This window comes from Gracilinanus agilis, chromosome 4, assembly GCF_016433145.1.
Source record: "Gracilinanus agilis isolate LMUSP501 chromosome 4, AgileGrace, whole genome shotgun sequence".
In the NCBI taxonomy this organism is placed as follows: Eukaryota; Metazoa; Chordata; class Mammalia; order Didelphimorphia; family Didelphidae; genus Gracilinanus; species Gracilinanus agilis.
The window spans coordinates 171510264-171527738 of record NC_058133.1 but is presented as its reverse complement, the minus strand read 5'-3'; the positions used below and the strand labels follow the sequence as shown (position 1 = coordinate 171527738).

General features: G+C 37.1%; 1 protein-coding gene across 2 annotated transcripts in view; it reads right to left on the bottom strand.

Moving 5' to 3' along the window:
- ACACA (acetyl-CoA carboxylase alpha) overlaps positions 1 to 17475 on the bottom strand; it is a 246389-nt gene that overhangs the window by 195625 nt on the left and 33289 nt on the right. For both annotated transcript variants that reach the window (XM_044673681.1, XM_044673680.1), the window contains 5 exons: positions 11491 to 11623; positions 9855 to 9993; positions 3387 to 3496; positions 1746 to 1827; positions 600 to 698 (listed from right to left, as the gene is read on the bottom strand). In XM_044673681.1, coding sequence (XP_044529616.1) covers positions 600 to 698; positions 1746 to 1827; positions 3387 to 3496; positions 9855 to 9993; positions 11491 to 11623 — 563 coding nt within the window. The remainder of the gene's footprint in view (positions 1 to 599; positions 699 to 1745; positions 1828 to 3386; positions 3497 to 9854; positions 9994 to 11490; positions 11624 to 17475) is intronic.

Here is a 17475-nt window from a genome sequence, read left to right as displayed (position 1 = left end):
GAAGCTTACACTGTTATCAATGACAATAATTTGTCACTATGTAAAGGATTTTGTAAAAATAAATCATTTTTTAAAAAATATTGATCCTATTTTTATGTAAAGAGCAAATGAGGAGTGGAATAGCTTCAAAGAGGCAGAGCAGACAATCAATAAATTCTAAGATGACATAAAGGAAATTACAGGAAGTCAAACAAGCAGGATATAATATATCCTGCCTTACTAAATAGGTTTCAGTAATTTACAGGTACAGATCCTTTCTGGGGTAGGCCCCAATGTCAAAGGTTCCATACCCCTCCCAATTCATTCTGATTCACTTTAGAATAGGCATAACAAATCAAGAACTAAACCCAGTTTTCCCAGGATTGTGCAGAGTAGAGATGTCCCAAACCTACTCCAGATCATATTAGAACATCTAGGCACACTGGGTTTCAGACTCTTTGAGTTAGCCAAGATCCTCAGGTGCTAAAACCAGTTGCCATTCACCAACTAATTATCAGATAACACCAGTAGATTTAAATCAAAGTTACAAGTTCTTTTGCCACTTAGCATCCCAATAAACTGCCCTGAGTCCCAAGAAAAAACAAATAGTTGTATCTTACCACTGCCACTCCAGGGAAGAGTTGGGATACCTGCCGTTTGAGCCACTATGGAAGAGGCAATCTTATCCCCCAGAGCCCACATGGCTTGGCTTGGAGGGCCTGAAGATAAAGGAATGGAGGAGAGAATAAACCTGACTTGTTTAAAGATACCTTACTATATGTTTTCAGATCTAAATCATGAAGTACATAAGAAGCCTTCTCTGAATATTTTAAATCCAACACAATGAAGTTGTCAATGAAATATAGAATACTGACTTTCATGATCAAAAACCCTCTCTGTCTCTGATAAGGTTCAATGTGGAAAGTGACAGAAACACAAAGTCTCAATAGGCACTGTGGTATAGTGGAATGAAACTAGGAATCTTAAAACCAAAAGGCCTAAATTCCAGTCCCACCTCTAATGCTAACAACTTCTCTGCCTTATTAACCTCATCTGTAAAGTGAGAATACTGCCATTTCCATTAGCTAGTTCAGAGATGTGAGAAAAGTACTTTGTAAATCTTAAAATGCCATATAACTGTGGGTTGGTTTTGAGTCACACAATATTAGATCCTCTCTTTTTCCCTAAGAAAGTAGAGGCAGAAGGGAGGTCATTATTTTCTATTAGGACTTAAGCCTTATGACTAAATAAGAATGAAGAAACGAAAAGGCATTTATTAAGCATTTACTATGTATCATGCACTCTGCTAAACTCTGGAGATACATTTTTTTCTAGAAAGAGACTGAGAGAAAACTGTCTATGACCTCTAAAAGCAGGGCAAGATAAAACATAAAAGGGAAAGGAAACCAGTGAAGGGAATTTTCATCTTCACTGGCTAATAGTATCCTAAATGTTCAACTGCCATCTCTACTTTAAAAACGTCTAATCTCATATGTTTTCCCATGGGGAATGGCAGAGTCAGAGAAGCCAAGATGTGGGACTTAGGTTGGAGCCATATTTCTATCTAATCAGCACTTCCCATTATCAACCAAAGACATCCAGAGCATCAAAAGAAAGTAGGAAAGTCTTGGTAGAAAGGTAGGAAGATCTTGGAAGAATGGGGAAAGAGAGCATGAAGGTAGAAAAAAATTTCCTTCTATGGGGCACTAATTGGGGAAACATGAAGAAATGAAACAGAAAGCAAGGTAGGGCAAAAGTACACTTACCCATAAAGGCAATGCCATTCTTTAAGAGGAGCTCTGGAAGCTTGGGGTTTTCAGAGGCATGGCCCCATCCAGCCCACACTGCCTACAGAGAAACAAAGTAGAATTCATGCATTACAGTAACCCTAAACTGCTTACAATCTTGCTCTCTACATTGGTTGGCCTAAAGGCATATGGTAAAACAGACCACAGAATCCATTGGACATAAGCAAATGCTAAATTGAATCTCTGTGCTCAACTCACCACAACCTTCTGGAGGAAAAGAAATAAGCACTTCATTGTAACAAATTCTTAGAAGAGTCTACCATAGTAAATCAAGTATTAAAACTCCAGCCAGCCTTGCTACTTAGAAGAGAACTTATCTCCTACCCTCCCTTCCAGCTAGGTTCTATAGATTATCTTTCAGGAAATGTCTTTTAACAAACTCAAACACTGCTTGCTTAACTCCACTTTTATCTGTCTCTTTTAGTTTTATATCAGGCTTATGATTCCATTGATGCAGAAAAATCCATGCCAGATCATCTACCCATGCATATGGGTGTCTGCTCTATGACTTTTCTTATAGTACTGCCTGGGGAAAGAAAGCCACCTTCCCATAATTACAAGCATCCTAACTCCAAGCCTGCCTCTCACCACCAAGTTCCCTCTCTCATGGCTGTTGTATTATTAAAAAATACAGGGTTACATTCAAAATGATATATGTAAAGTGGTGTGTAAACCTTAAAAGGCTATAATTATTACTATAAGAATGAGTTTTAATAGAATGTCTCTAATGGTCATTAATTCTGTGGAATATGGTTTTAACAGCCTGTTTCTCTAGAGTTCAACCCTAAACTTTAGCCCACCTTCTACCACCATTCCTCCAACTCCTCAGCAGTGAGTTCAAATACCCTTTATATCTTCAAGTAGTATTTCTCTGATTATTAGAGGCTCAGAGCAGAGCAAACAGAAGGCTGGACTTGGAGTCCAAAAGACCAGAATTCAAATTTAGTCTCTGAAACTTACTAGCTATATGACTATGGGCAAATGATGTAACCTTCCTGTGCTTCAGTGTCCTCATCCATAAATGGGGACATAAATACCTGAATCATAAGGTTGATATGAGGCTCCAATGATATAATGCATGCAGAGTATTTTGCAAACTGTAAAACACACTATGAACATTGGCTAATAGTATTATTGGGGGTGCTATAAACAGTCTACATGCTTTGCAATGTTCATATCAGACAACCTCTGAAGTCACTTCTGATTTGAAGGTTCTAGGACTCTTAAAAACTTCTCTTAAGTTTCCTCACCTGCCTGGGGTGATATAAAGCTGTTACTACCTAAAGGTAAGACAGATGAGCAAGACTACTAAAATCCTTTACAAATTCTATCGTTTCTTTGCATGCTGATCTCATTTTGACTCATCTCAATCCCAGAGCTATGTTTTTTTCCCCCTTTTCACTTGGTTACTATCTAAAATAGCAAATAAACACAATTCAAGCCCTATGATTACACAAAATCCTTTTCATAACAATCAATAAAACTGTTTCTCATCTTTTCTCTTCTTCCCTAGTGACTATCTTGCCTGATGCTTATCATCCAAAGAGAACGATCAGGCAGACTAATTCAGATTCAAAAAGATATTATAGCATCTCTTACTTGCACTGGAATCCTTTTGGCAATATCAAGAATTAATTCCACATTTGCATAGTTGTTGTTGTTTGGTCCTCCAGGCACTGGTACATAGTGATCTGCCATCTTAATGTACTCTAAAAACATAAGCAGGAAAAGACAGAGCATGTATTTTCTTTCACTTAGGAGTTTAAAAATACTGCATAAACCAATGTAACAAAGAGAGATCACCACCACTTCAGTAAAACCAGCATGGCAGGATCCTTTATGGTTGAAGTTTAACCTCCTCTCAATTATTATCTTCACTGTTTAGGATACCCAAGAGCAATAGTTATCAAAACATTTTCACTGTATAACCTCTGAAAATTTTCAGCATGAGATAGTCAATAGAGCTGGTCTTGGAAACAGAAGACCTGAATTCAAGTCTTGCCTCTGACATATACTGTTTGTGTGACCCTGTGTAACTTAACCTCACAGTGCTCTGAGACTATAAATTATAGAAGAGATGCTAATCTATTTTGCTACAAGAAATTTCATTATCAGGGAATTCCCTATATAAATGAAATCATAGGCTAATCCCATTCACATTCCTCTATCTCTTCCTATGATTTATCTGAAGGTGGAACTCCATGGCTTAGTGGGTCCATAGATGGGTCTGGAATCAGGGAGACCTTAGTTCAAATCCCGTTTCAGATATTTAGCTATGTGACCCTGGGCAAGTCACTTAACCTTTTTGTCTAAATCCACAAGAGAAGGAAATGGCAAACCACTCCAAAATCTTTGCCATAAGACAGGCATGTTACAATCCACAGAATCACAAAGAGTAGGACACAAGTGAACAGCCGAACAACAACAATGGAATTATATTGATCAGTTTAATAATAATCAACCATTAATATGATCACATCTATATCTAAGAGTTCCAGCATTAGTAAGACAAGATCTCAGCATCCTTTATAAGCAGTTTAGAATTCCACTCAGATAAGACTGTTGAAAAGCAAGGAAAAAAACAAACTGAGAAATGGCAAGTTTCTCTGGAGGAAATAAAGAGTTACAGAAATTAAGTAAGCAGGGAAAATGGGGACTACAGGTTAGATAATGGGTATTACCAGGAAAGATAGAAAAGGGGCAGTAAGGTGGTTCAGTGGATAGAATGCCAGGTCTGGAGTTCAAAGGAAATGGGTTTCCTAGCTGTGTGGCCCTGGGCAAGTCACTCAACCCTGTTTGCCTAGTCCTTGCCCTTCTATCATAGTGTTGTTACTAAGACAGAAAGTAAGGGATTTTATTTAGGAAAAAAGACAAGAGCAATAGCAAAAAATGGTCTGAAAGATGAAGGGGCCAAATCATGTAGAGAGGCTGCATTCTTTCTATCTCTTTTTGCTTTCCTTTTATCTTCATCTCTCCCTCTTAGTCACCCTTTCTCATTCTGCCTCCCTGTTTCTAGCTTAAGTAGCCATAATTTGGTATTAAGAAGTTTGTATATTTATTAATAAAAATTGTATGCTTATTTTTTCTGGAGGAAAATACTTCATACATATCAAATTGATAAGACCAGAAATGAACAAAAGCTAATGTTAGCAGCATTGTAGCAAGACACCAAAAATGTAGGAGTAAAACTGCAGGTTGCTGGAATATTTATGGAATACTATCACACAATAAATAAGAATCACAAAAATAATCACATCCTTTGAACCAATAAGCCAATTATTAAGAATAGAATCTAAGAGTATCAAAGGTTTAAAAAAAAGATTAACAATTCAAAAAGTACCTATAGGAACATTATTTTTAACTACAACTGGATATTCCTGAATATTCAACAGTGGGTAGATAACTAAAGATGATTTTGCTATGGATCAATAGGGGAAGAACTGCATCAATGATACTACAGATTATTTGAGACATGAAAATATTCTATATTATATAGAGTATATCCACATAATGGAATATTAATTATACCACCATTAAAAATGATACATGAGGTAACTAATATGGAAGTATTTTGCATGATAATTAAAAGAAAAAATTTTTGAGAAAAAAGATGGTATATGAAGACTACACATAAATTTGAAAAGATGCAAAGTAATTAAAGTAGATCTGGAAAAAGAGTTACACTATCTACAAAAAGTTAATATAGGTACTGTTATAATTAAAAGGGACCCCTCTCTGATACTCCTCTATCTAGTAGATGTAGATGTAGATGAAGTATAGAGAGGGATAGGATGACACCTCTCTCCTTCATAACAGTTGCCCAGGCAGGATCCTTTAAGTCAATGGATGATATCCCTTCAGGACCCACCTAGGGTTAATTGATATTATTATATTGGGCTCTTCAGCTTGGTAACGTTGATAATCTGACTGTGTGACTCCCTTCCCAAAGAAGCTTTAGAATAACCACTTCAGGAAGGTACTTTAAAACTTTGAATGTATTTGGCAAAGAAGGATAATGGTATGGGATAGAGGTATTGGGAGACCCTAATTTAAATGATAGTAATGAATCAATGAAACTGCAGGCAAATGAAGGAATCAAGATGATAGCTTCTCTCTGGTATAGCCTGGCCAGGGCCATACCTGAGCAGGCAAACGGCTGTATAATCTTTCAGCTTCTTCTTCAGTAGATGTTAAGCCTAATCAGTTTGAGATATCCACCCTTTCCAATGTCTTCTTTTTATCCTGCCCACTTCCCCGATCCCTCCCGGGCCCTGGGACACCTAGATGACTAAGATGATTGACTTCCTAATATCTAGGGGCAGTAGAATCAGAGATGATACAGGTTGATGATGGCACAGGAACAACAGGAGGAGCTGGCAGGGTTGTGTTTGCAAGTCTCAATTCCCCAAAGACCAGGATCCACTGATCTCCAGTCTCAGGGACAGGTAAAGACCCAAGAACCTCTGCCAGGGCTACTGACTACCCTTTCCTGTGTCCGCATGCCTCTCTGGGAACATTCTGACATCCAACTGATCCACCTTTTAATCACAGAGTGAACTCCTAGCTCCCAGAGATTCAATATAACAGTACAAATACAGAAACAAAGTTAACAGAGAGGACAGATTACAATGAACCATTATGGCCATTTTGTACAGAGGAATTAATTTTTAGTGTAAATTGTGTTTATCTGTTTATTTGGTTTGACTGTTGTGAAGAATTTTACATTTCAAGCAGTGAGGTTTTCATTTCATCCAAAAGACAGTGAACTAATGAAGCCTCCTGAGCAAGAGAATGACATGGTCAAATCCTTGCTAAAGGAAGAATATTTTGGCAATATTATTTGGGAAATGATTGAGCAAACTATAGCATATGAATGTGATATAATACTACTGTGCTTAAAGAAATGAAGAAAGGTATCATTTCAAAAAAATCTGGGAAGACTTGTATGAACTGCAAGAAATGAGAGTAAACAGAACAATTTATACAATAAGAACATTGCAAATACAAACAACTTTGAAAGACAATAATTTTTATCACTACAATAATCATGATGACCAAGGACTCTTGATGTAGTAGTATGTTACCTACCCACCTCTTGACATAGTGGTGATGGACTCAGGATATAGAATGAGACACATATTTTTTGATCAGTCAACACAGAAATTTATTTTCCTCAACTATGTAGATTTATTACAAGGCTTTTGTTTTTCATTCTTTTTTCAGTAGGGGAAAGTGAGAAGAAGGAAAAACAGGTTCTACTTAATTATGTGGAGGATGGTAGAGAGAAAAGAGATTGGAAGCTAGAATTCCAATTAGAAAGTTTTTCAATCAATCAACAAGTATTAAGCATCAATTATATGTCAGGGATATCAGGGACTACACTAAGAGTTGAGAGATACAAGAACAATGACTAAAACAACCTTACTTAAAATGAGATTTTCTTCTAATGGAGGAGACAAAAAGTTACATATTACATAAATATAAAATTAATAATTAAAAACATATACAAAGTAAATACAAGATAGTTTGGGAGGGAAGGCACAAGTAGTTGAGGAGACCAGCAGTGGACAGCTGCCTGGGTTGCGTCTTAAAAGGAAGAGAAAAGACTCTATAATGGGGGGGCCTCATGCCTTTCATTGCACTAAGCCTAAATCTAGGATTAGAATGGTAGTTGTGGGAATGGAAAGGAAATAAATGCGAGATATGTTGTGAAGGCATGGTTAACAATATCTGGTAAACTATTAGATATGGAATGTGAGGGACAGAGAAGAAATAAGGATAATTGTGATGCTGTGAATCTAGGTGAATAGAAGGACAGTAATACTCCCAACAGAAATAGAGAAGTTTGGAAAAGAAACCAAGTTTAAAAGAACTTATAATTAATTCAGCATTACATATGTGTGTATAAACATGCATGTACATACATAAATGTGTGTAAAGATATACAATGTCCCTTGGTTAGTAAAAGATAACCGATATAATGTTGACATGAATATATACAACCTTTTGCAGGGTTGATTGCACCTCTGCACTACAATACCCAAAGCCTAGAATTCATCTAGCAGGTATCACTGCCACTGCCACTGCCACTGCCACTGCCACTACCAAATGACTATTTGTCTAGGGCTTTACAGTTCAAGTTACTACTAAGATAACAGCAGACTTTTGGTCATTAATAGAATAAGTGTCATAGGGTCTAACACAAAGACTCATCTTTGGTGTGCTGCTCATTTTTCTATACGTAACTGTTCCATAACATGGAAAATAGGTGCAGACGGTCATTGAAAATAGTTAAGTATAAGTGGAAATGAATGTGCCTATTAGGAAAACTACTTTCTAATATAAAGGCCCTTTTCCTCTTCCAATACAAGAACACAGTCAATCCTCCCAATGCCACTGCTGAGGAAAATGTTTGACTTCCTTTCTTGTTTACATAGAGGAATAATATAGATCAAAATATATTGGAAGTCAAACATGTCCACATGTATTCAACCTTAAGAAAGTGTAAGAGATACAAAAACTGGGGTTTTTTTTTTGTTTGTTTTTTGCTTTAACTCTTACTTTCTTAGTAACAACTCTGAGGCAAAAGGGCAGGGGCTAGGCAAATGAGGTCAACAGGTAGGAAGTATTTGAAACTAGATTTGAACCCAGACCTTCCTGAACCCAGTCTTTAGCACTATCCACTGTACCATCTAGCTGCTCTGATACAAAGTACTGTAAAAGTGAAATTTGGGAAATGCCATCTAAAAGTGTATATATTTCTATGGACATGGGAAATGTATCAAACTACATTTCCCGTGATCCAACGTGGTCCAACTGGTTTCCGTTTCCAGGTTTTTGGGCGTGGGGAGGCCTACGTCTTGACGCAGGGAAGAGTTTATAATCTCCTGGGTTAGGAGGGGTCTCTCTCTTGGCCAGAAGATTTGGGAGGAGACAGTAATGGCGAGGGCAGCGATTATGAATGCTTACAAGCGCATGGTCTAATAACTATCTATCAGCATGGCTTTAATTAAATTACTAATATATATTATTATAGTAGCCTTTTTCATTTTTCATATTTATAGTACCGAATGGAGGAAGAATGAGGACTGGGTCATACACTAACTATAGCAAAAATCTTCATTTCAACTATAAAATGAGGGCCTGAACAAGAAGATGTCTAAGATATGTTCCACCTCTAAATCTATGACCCTACAATCCACAATTCTGTGATGGATATTCAAAGAAGGAAAAGTAAATTATTAGGAAATCAGCTGGAAACAGAAGTAAACAAAAAGTATAATAAATATCCCCAATGCTAGATTTCCTCAGAGACCAGCTAGTGATAGAAGATGGTAGTGAGAACTAAAGGAATTTTGATTCTGAGTTTCTGACAAAGTTAATAAACTTTCAGACTGGTAACTGAGATTTTTCCTCCCAAAGAGCCCCAAAATGACAAAATCCATCAGTCAACATTTACTTCCTGTGTCCAGGCACTGGGTGAGGAATGGAAAAACAGGAACACCTGAGAGAGCTACAAAGTAAATACTTATCTCTGAAAGACCAAATTAAACCTGAGTAAACTTCTGCCTACTTATAGCTTAAACACAAGAATCTAAGGTAAAACAATTGGGTTAATGTTTACAATTGAAGGTCTTCTAGAAATGAATAGAATCTCATTCAAAGTACAGCCGCTCCTAGATTTCTATCTGATTCCATTTTTTAAAGCATGCAACATGCCATAAGGATGTAAGATCAGCCATGGAGTCAAGAAGACCTGGGTACTGGGTACAAGAAGTCCTGGTCTCTGATACACACTGGCTTTATCAAATGGCCAAACATCACTGTGGGAAATTCCACACTAAAAGTCACTCCATACTAACAAAATCATGGGTTCAAATCCCCCCAACCCAAAAAAGAAGGGAGTAGGGATTAAAAATCAGTATTCCCAGGCATTTCAAGGGAAACTCCTTAGGTTTGAAAATATATATATAAGCTAACACTTCTCCTACCCATGGCCCAAATATAGCAAATGTTTCATGTTCTAGAGTGGTGCTAGTTTAAGTAATTCTTACATAAGTAACTCACCTGCATTTGCTTTAAGATCTTCAGGTGTCACCATGACAACAAAACGGATTGCACGTTCATTTCGAAACATCTCATAAGACCACCTTCGGATGGATCTCATGCATTTCACTGCAGCAATGCCATTGTTGGCGATGAGAACCTGAGAAAAGTGAAGGAATGAGAGTTGGGGCAGGGAGCAGAAATAAAGTCAATGATAGAGAAGAAGGAAAGGAAAAAATTCACATGTATCTATCCTCTAGGCAAACCAATGATTCAATCAGAAATTCTTATTACAGATCAGTCACTCAGTTTAGGAGCCAGCTCCCACATAACCACACAAAAAAATTTTTAATTTTAATAAAGTAGGTATTGTAATGTTTCCCAAGTAAAACTAATTCCCTCTCCCTTAATTTCCTGGAAGGATAAAACATAAGTATATAAGAGTTATTAGTTCTTCTACCAGTGGCTTTTCTAACAAGAAAGAGCTAACTTTGTAAAGGGCTAGTGTTGTTAAATAAGAAAGGAGGTTCAACTCAAGTCAACAAACATTTATCAAGACCCTACTATGTGTTGGCATTTGTATCTAGGGCTACATACAAAGGCCAAAACAAGAAGCCCTCAAGAAGCACAGTCTCATAAGGAGAAGCAACATGCAAACTATACAGAAACAAGATTCAAACAGGATAAATTGGAGATAATCTCAAATAAGTATGTTATATTGTTTTCTGGTGAAAAAGGTACATTATCATGTCTAACAAATTCACTATACCTTCTCACCAACAATCAACTCTCTAAAACAGTAAATTCAGCACCCTAGAATCTAAAGTGTGCCTCAGGAGAAAGGAACACAGTAGTGGAATAACATCAGGAAGACAGACTTCTCTTGATATACCAATCTTTCATCTCCTAATCTCTCCCCTAAAAGCAGGCCTGTAAGTTTATTAAGAAAGTAGCAGAACAACAGAAGCAAACCCGTCCAGGAGGATAATTATAAGAACTAAAAAAACCAAATATCCCACTTTACTCCTTTCAGTATCTGTAAGCTATCTCATCGAAGTGATCTCTGATATGCCCTAGGTAAACAAGATAATAAATTATTTTTAATACATTTCTGAAATGCGTCTGAAATCTCTCTACTGTATGCATTATACTTGTAAAACTTCCCAGTTATCTGGAAGAAGCTTATAAATCACAGTAGCCTCAAACAATTTGTGCTTTCTACTCATGCTGCATTCACCAATTTTTTTTTCAAGAGAGAGAATATGGAACACTTAGCTCTAAAACCAAACTATGCAGCAATGGGGAGTACCCATGGAACACAAAAGCCCTTCAAGAGCCTTGACCATGTTCACACCTATGAAACCACAAACTCTTTCCAAAAGAAATCAAGTACTCACTTTTCATTTTTTATTCAACTTAAGCAAAGTATTTAAAGGCAGATATTCACTTCTAAAAATGGAGTCCTTATCAAACAGGAAACTAAGCTAAAGAGGCATAAATTCTATAGAAAGAGACAGTCGTGTAACAGCTCAGAAAATTCTGACATTTTAAGCATTTCCAGAATTTACCAGGCGTGGACAACAGGACCCCTAAATCTCATGCACTTAGGGGTAAAAAAGATAAAGTCGATAATATTCACATGAACTTTACATCTTACCTTCTCAATCACTTTATTTCCCCCAAAACGAGTAACAAACTCTGCTGGAGAAGCAACAGTGAAATCTCTCTGGGAGTCTATCTTCTTCCGGTCTCGGCCTTGCTTCACCAGATGTAAGCCAGACATGCTGGACCTATAAAGGGAAAGAAATCATAACAATCTATAGAAAGGATTTTATCACCAAGACTATCTCCCCGGTAGATTTGCTCTTCACTACAGGATCTTTCCTCTTCAGAGATATTGCAAATTCACAGGTCATATTAACACTATTTAGAAAAAAGAATATTTTCTCTTAAAATCATAAGGCACTATTTTTCAACATAGGATCCCATGAGTCTGGGAAAGTCAGGATAACATAGTGGTTATGTAAAAAAGCACTATTAATGTAAGAAAATGGGCAAATCTGTGGGCAGGAATTAAATGGAAGGGTAGTAAAAAAATATAATCGGTTAAAGTTTAGAAGTAAAAAAAGATGTTAGGAATCATCTAGTCCAACTCTCATTTTAGAGAAAAGAACAATTAAACCCAGAGAAATTAAGTGAATTGTACCAAGTAAGAACCAAGGTCTCCAAACAGCCATGTCTGGTGTTTTTCCTACCACACCACAACTACTTCTTTGTAATAGTGCAGACACTGAACTTGCAGGTTGAAAGTCTTAGGAACAGGGGACAGTTAGGGGGCTCAGTGGATTCAGAGCCAGGCCCAGAGACAGAAGGTCTTGGGTTCAAATCTGGCCTCAGACACTTCCTAGCTATGTGACTCTGAGCAAGTCACTTAACCCCCATTGCCTAGCACTTATCATTATTCTGTCTTGGAACCAATATAACATTATTGATTATAAGATGGAAAGCGTAAGGGTTGGGAAAAAAATGGAGCAAGGGCCAATTCCTAGATTTTTTGTTTTTGAAGGAGAAAGGGACATGATAAGATTTGGGGATAAACATTAAGTCTGGATGTGAGAGATAAGAAGTTCAAGGAAACCTGTACAGAAGGTATCAAAGGTGAGCTATGGGTATGAGAGTCCAAGTGTGTGTGTGTGTGGGGGGGGGGGGGGGGGTAAGAGTAAAATGTGTGCATAAGTATGTACAAAATGTATACAGATGCTTGTGGAATTGCTAGATGGGAGAGGGGTAATCAAAATCATTTTAAGGGCAGAAAAGTGGTGCAATGAGGCTCTAAGAGAGGGAAGAGGGAGAACTCCCATAAGCTTTCAAGGGTGGCATTCTTTCAAACAGCTTAGATGATCTACTGATATCCAAAGGAAGGCAAAAAGAATCATGTACCTCAGATTCATGCCATACATGTACTTGTTGAAGATGAGGGAAGATGTTTAGCCCAGAGAAAAGACTTAAGAAGGGGGCATGATAGCTCTCTTTAAGTAGATGAAGGGCTGTAATATAGAAGAAGAAAATGGCTTGTCTTGATTCCCAAAGAAAGCCAAAACCAATGAGCTAAACTGCAGGGAAACAAATTCAAAGATGGAAAGTAAGGGTTAAAAAAAAACAACACTAGAAACAGGGGCCAGGTTCCTAGTTTTTTGTTTTTGAAGGGGGAAGAAAATATATACATCTTGACAGAAAAAAAAAAATTACAGATGTCCCAAAATGAAGTATGGACTGAGAGAATAGTAGGCTTTCCCCCCCTCACTGGACATTTTCAAGCAAACGATCATTTATTGGTTACATTTTAGAAGAGATTCTTATTTAAGTATGGGTTAAATTAGATGGCTTCTAAGGTCCCTTCCAATCTAAGATTCTGAAAAAATCATGTGCAGTTCTTTATGAAATAAACTTGAAATCAAAAGCAGCCTTTTGATCTATTACCAACTTCAATGCCAAATTCCTTCCAAAACCAAAAGAATACTTCAAAATACCCAAAAGGACCTGGGTAGTTTTTTTTTGTTGTTGTTGCCAGTGCTTCAATAAGATTGTTTCTTGCTCCTGGTTTTACTTTCAAATTTGTAACATCATATCCCTTCTGGAATATAAGCCCTTTCCTTGAATGTACATAATACATATACTTTCAAAAGTAAGCATAAAATGGTTATTTTATAAGGCAATGCCTAGTGTACCAGAAACATTGAGATCATAGAATATTAAATCTGGAACAGATCTTGGAGAACATATCTTCCAAATTTTTCATTTTATAAAGAAGAAAAATGAGCCCCAGGGAGGGAAAAGATTTGACCAAAATCAGAGCTACTTTATGGGAGGCCTAAAACAGAACCCAGTTCTTTGACTCTGATCAAATATCTGTCTTTCCATTATACTACAATATCTCTCCACATCAAATATGTACACACTATAAGTAGAATGAATGTTCTCTACTTTCCTCTCTCAGGGTCTGCATTGATCCTGTTCAGTCATTTAGATTATTTTCTAGATGACACTAAGGAAAAACTGTTCCTCCTATCAAGGAAGCCACTGTCCCAACAAGTTCCTCCTACCAACTTCTTAATATGCATAAAGTCCTATGAATTCCAAGTATCAACATTCACCATAGGAAGATAACAACAAAAAACTATTACTGGCCTGGGATCAGTATCTGGTCCATCCACTAAGCCTGAAAACCTGCACAGGAATGCTATGAATTCTGTGACAGCTCAATACATGCTGCCAACTACAAAACCCTCTCACCAACTAGCTCCAATCTACAGATTAAGATTTTTAAGTCTTGCCCTCTACCTAAACTTTTCCCATTCCCACTTTCATTTTGTAAATAAAGAAATGAAACTCCAGGCAGAACAGCAGAGCCAGATTAGAGCCTGGATTTCCTGACTTCCAATCCAAATTCTCTTTATCTTATATCATCATGACTCTCCAACAGCAATCAACAGCTTATATTTATACAACACCTTGCTATTCACAAAAAGCTTTGTAGGCACACAAGTGAATGAGCATCTACAAAAGCTAGACAGATTGGGGTCAGAAAATATAAAAAACTTCAGGTAGTGATCGATCAGCATGAAATACTGTAGAGTTATTTATGAAACAAAGCAGACTTTCAGAGTCCAGAGATCATCTTGAGAGGGATCTTCCAGGAAGCACCTATGTTTTTCATTTTCTCTTCTCATCTTCCTCTACTTCTCCTCTGTCTCTGCCAGTTATCTATCTCCTGTTATCTCCCCTTTTCTCTCTTTTGAATTCTAGCTTTCTCTCTCCAGCTCTCTCTTTTAATCCCTCCTTTTCATCTTCTATCACTTTCCTTTACACAAATTTTCAGTGATTGCTAGGCCTATGCTCCAAGGAGGTCAATGACAAAAAAAAAAAAAAAAAAAAAAAAGCTCTATATGCAATATTTATAGCAGACCTTTAGGAAGTAGCAAAGAACTAGAAACAAAGCAGATGCCCATCAATGATAACCCAGATCAAATTGCTTGCCAGCTCCAGGGGAGGGAAACAATTTGGAACATATAACTTCAGAAAACTTACATGGAAATTTGGTAAAGATAAAATATCTTAATTTAAAAAAAGAATCTAGTACAACGAATTAACTCATCTATTCACCATAACAACCCCATTTGGTAGGGAGTATAATTAACAACCCTATTTTATAAAGATGAAAAATGAAGCCCAGAAAGGAAGTGATTTGTTCAAAGCGACATACATTTAATAAGTGGCAGAATCAGGATTCAAAACTGTGTTATTTAAAATCACTTGGGATACTTGGAACTACATTTCCTGTGATCCCCAACAGGTTTCCTGTTTTGGATTACGTATTCAAGGTGAGGGATGGCTTTAAATAGGGAGAAATGACTTTGAACTTCCTCTTTAGCTACCTGAGCGCGCGAAGATAGAAAAGGTAAAATGGCTGAGGCAGGAGTTTGAATACCTACAGGCGTGTGGTTGTAATGATTTTTATCTCTATCAGCATGGCTTTTATTAAAATACTATTCTCCTTTTTAATCTTGGCCCTCCTCATTTTTAATAACAACAGTTTGGCAAACCAGAAGGTAAAATGGCTGAGGCGATGTTGGAATAGGTTTCTTACAGGCGTGTGGTCAATTTATCTCTATCAGCATGGCTTTTATTAAAATACTATTCTCCCTTTTAATATCTGCCTACCTCATTTTTAAAAACAATAAAACCCATGTCTCCTGACTCCAATATTTGATATCCAAATTGAGCGATCTTTCTATACTCAAAGGCTGCACTAGGGATGCATGATTTCTACTCTAAAGGGAAAAAAGCTTTTTTCACACAACTTGATTTGGCTTTTTTTTGGCCTCATTTCTTTTAAGCCTTGGTCTATGGGCTAGTGCTAGTTTACAGAATGAGCAAGAAGCTATATATATTGTTTACTCTTTGATCTGTGTTACTTAAAAATCACTTGGGATACTTGGAAGTACATTTCCTGTGATCCCCAATGGGTTTCCTGTTTTGGATGACGTATTCAAGGTGATGGACTGTTTTAAAATAGAGGGAAGTGACTTGGAACTTCCTCTTTAGCTACCTGAGCGCGTGAAGAGAGGAAGGTAAAATGGCTGAGGTGATGTTGGAATAGGTTTCTTACAGGAGCGTGGTCAATTTATCTCTATCAGCATGGCTTTTATTAAAATACTATTCTCCCTTCTAATCTCGGCCCTCATCATTTTTAATCATAACAGATCCCAACTAGAACATGGCATCCCAGAAATATATGGAATTAAGGGGCGGGAGGGGCTCACATGAGCCAGATACTAAAAAACCAAAGTCCATGGGTATGGAAACAGGTAATCATTCCTTCAGCTGTATTATTCAATGCTTGCTCCAACCCTCTGGCACTGACTCATAAGGAAATATTTCTGAATGCACACTTCATGAATCATGGCATTTGAGGTCTGTAAGACTGACCTTCCAAACATAAACCAACACAAATCACACTCCTACTTCCATCATACCTTGGCCTTTTCAGAAACACAAGGATCCATAATTGAACTGTGGCACTACAGCTAATGAAGAAACTGACATCAAAATACAAGACATACAAAAGACAAGACATAATACAAAACTTTGTATTGTTTGAATCTAGTAACAGGTCTAGTTAACACTCAAGTCTACTGGATTAAAGAATGTGATCCTGAGAGAGAGGTGAGTAAATGCTTATAGAGAGAAGTTTCTATGGGGCATCAGATAAACTGATAAATTATGAGAGGTTGTGGATTTCTATTCATTTGAGGAATTGGTTTAATATACCACACACTATCATGTCTAAAACTTGTGTGATCTAAAATAAAATATTTGGCCCCAGCCTCATTTTCCTCACGTATGAAATAAGTAGTAGAATCAGAGGACTTGAAATCGTCCTCAACTGTAAGTCTACATATGCTTTTGCAGAGGCCACAACACATACATACATATATACAACTGCTGGTCAGAGCTTTTCATGAGAAAATGCCACCCTGCTCTGCTCCATTTCCTGCCTAGGAGACTTCACTAGTCCAGGCTATAGCCTCCATATGTGTAAAATGAAGGGTTGAATTAAGTGATTCCTAAGGTTTCAGTCAGCTTTAGATTCCAGGAAATAATAAAATAGTTGAAATGCTAAGACACTCACTGGGTGTCTATCCAGCTAACAAACAGCCTGCTGAATTACGAGCTCTCTTTTAGACAGTGAAAGAAACAGCATCATCACAAGGACATCAAAGCAGAACAACAGCTTCCAAGGGCAATCCTTCCCTCTGCACAAAGAAAGACTCAGAAAATACCACCTGCAATGTAAATGCCATCAAGAGCAACTATTCAAAATAAGACATACCCTGTTCTTCCCGAAAGCTTTTCAAACAACTCGAAATCCACTCTCCTTATAAAAAATAAATAAGCACCAGATTCCTGCAGTCAGCAAGAACAAACAAGTTCTTTACACCTTTACAGGGTATTTTTCTACAATTCACATAAACTCCAAAATTACTTTCGCAACACTTTTTAAGGCTCTGGTGGAACGGGTATCAATAATTAAATAATATTAGATAATTAAGAGCTAGAATTGATATAAAACTTTATATAG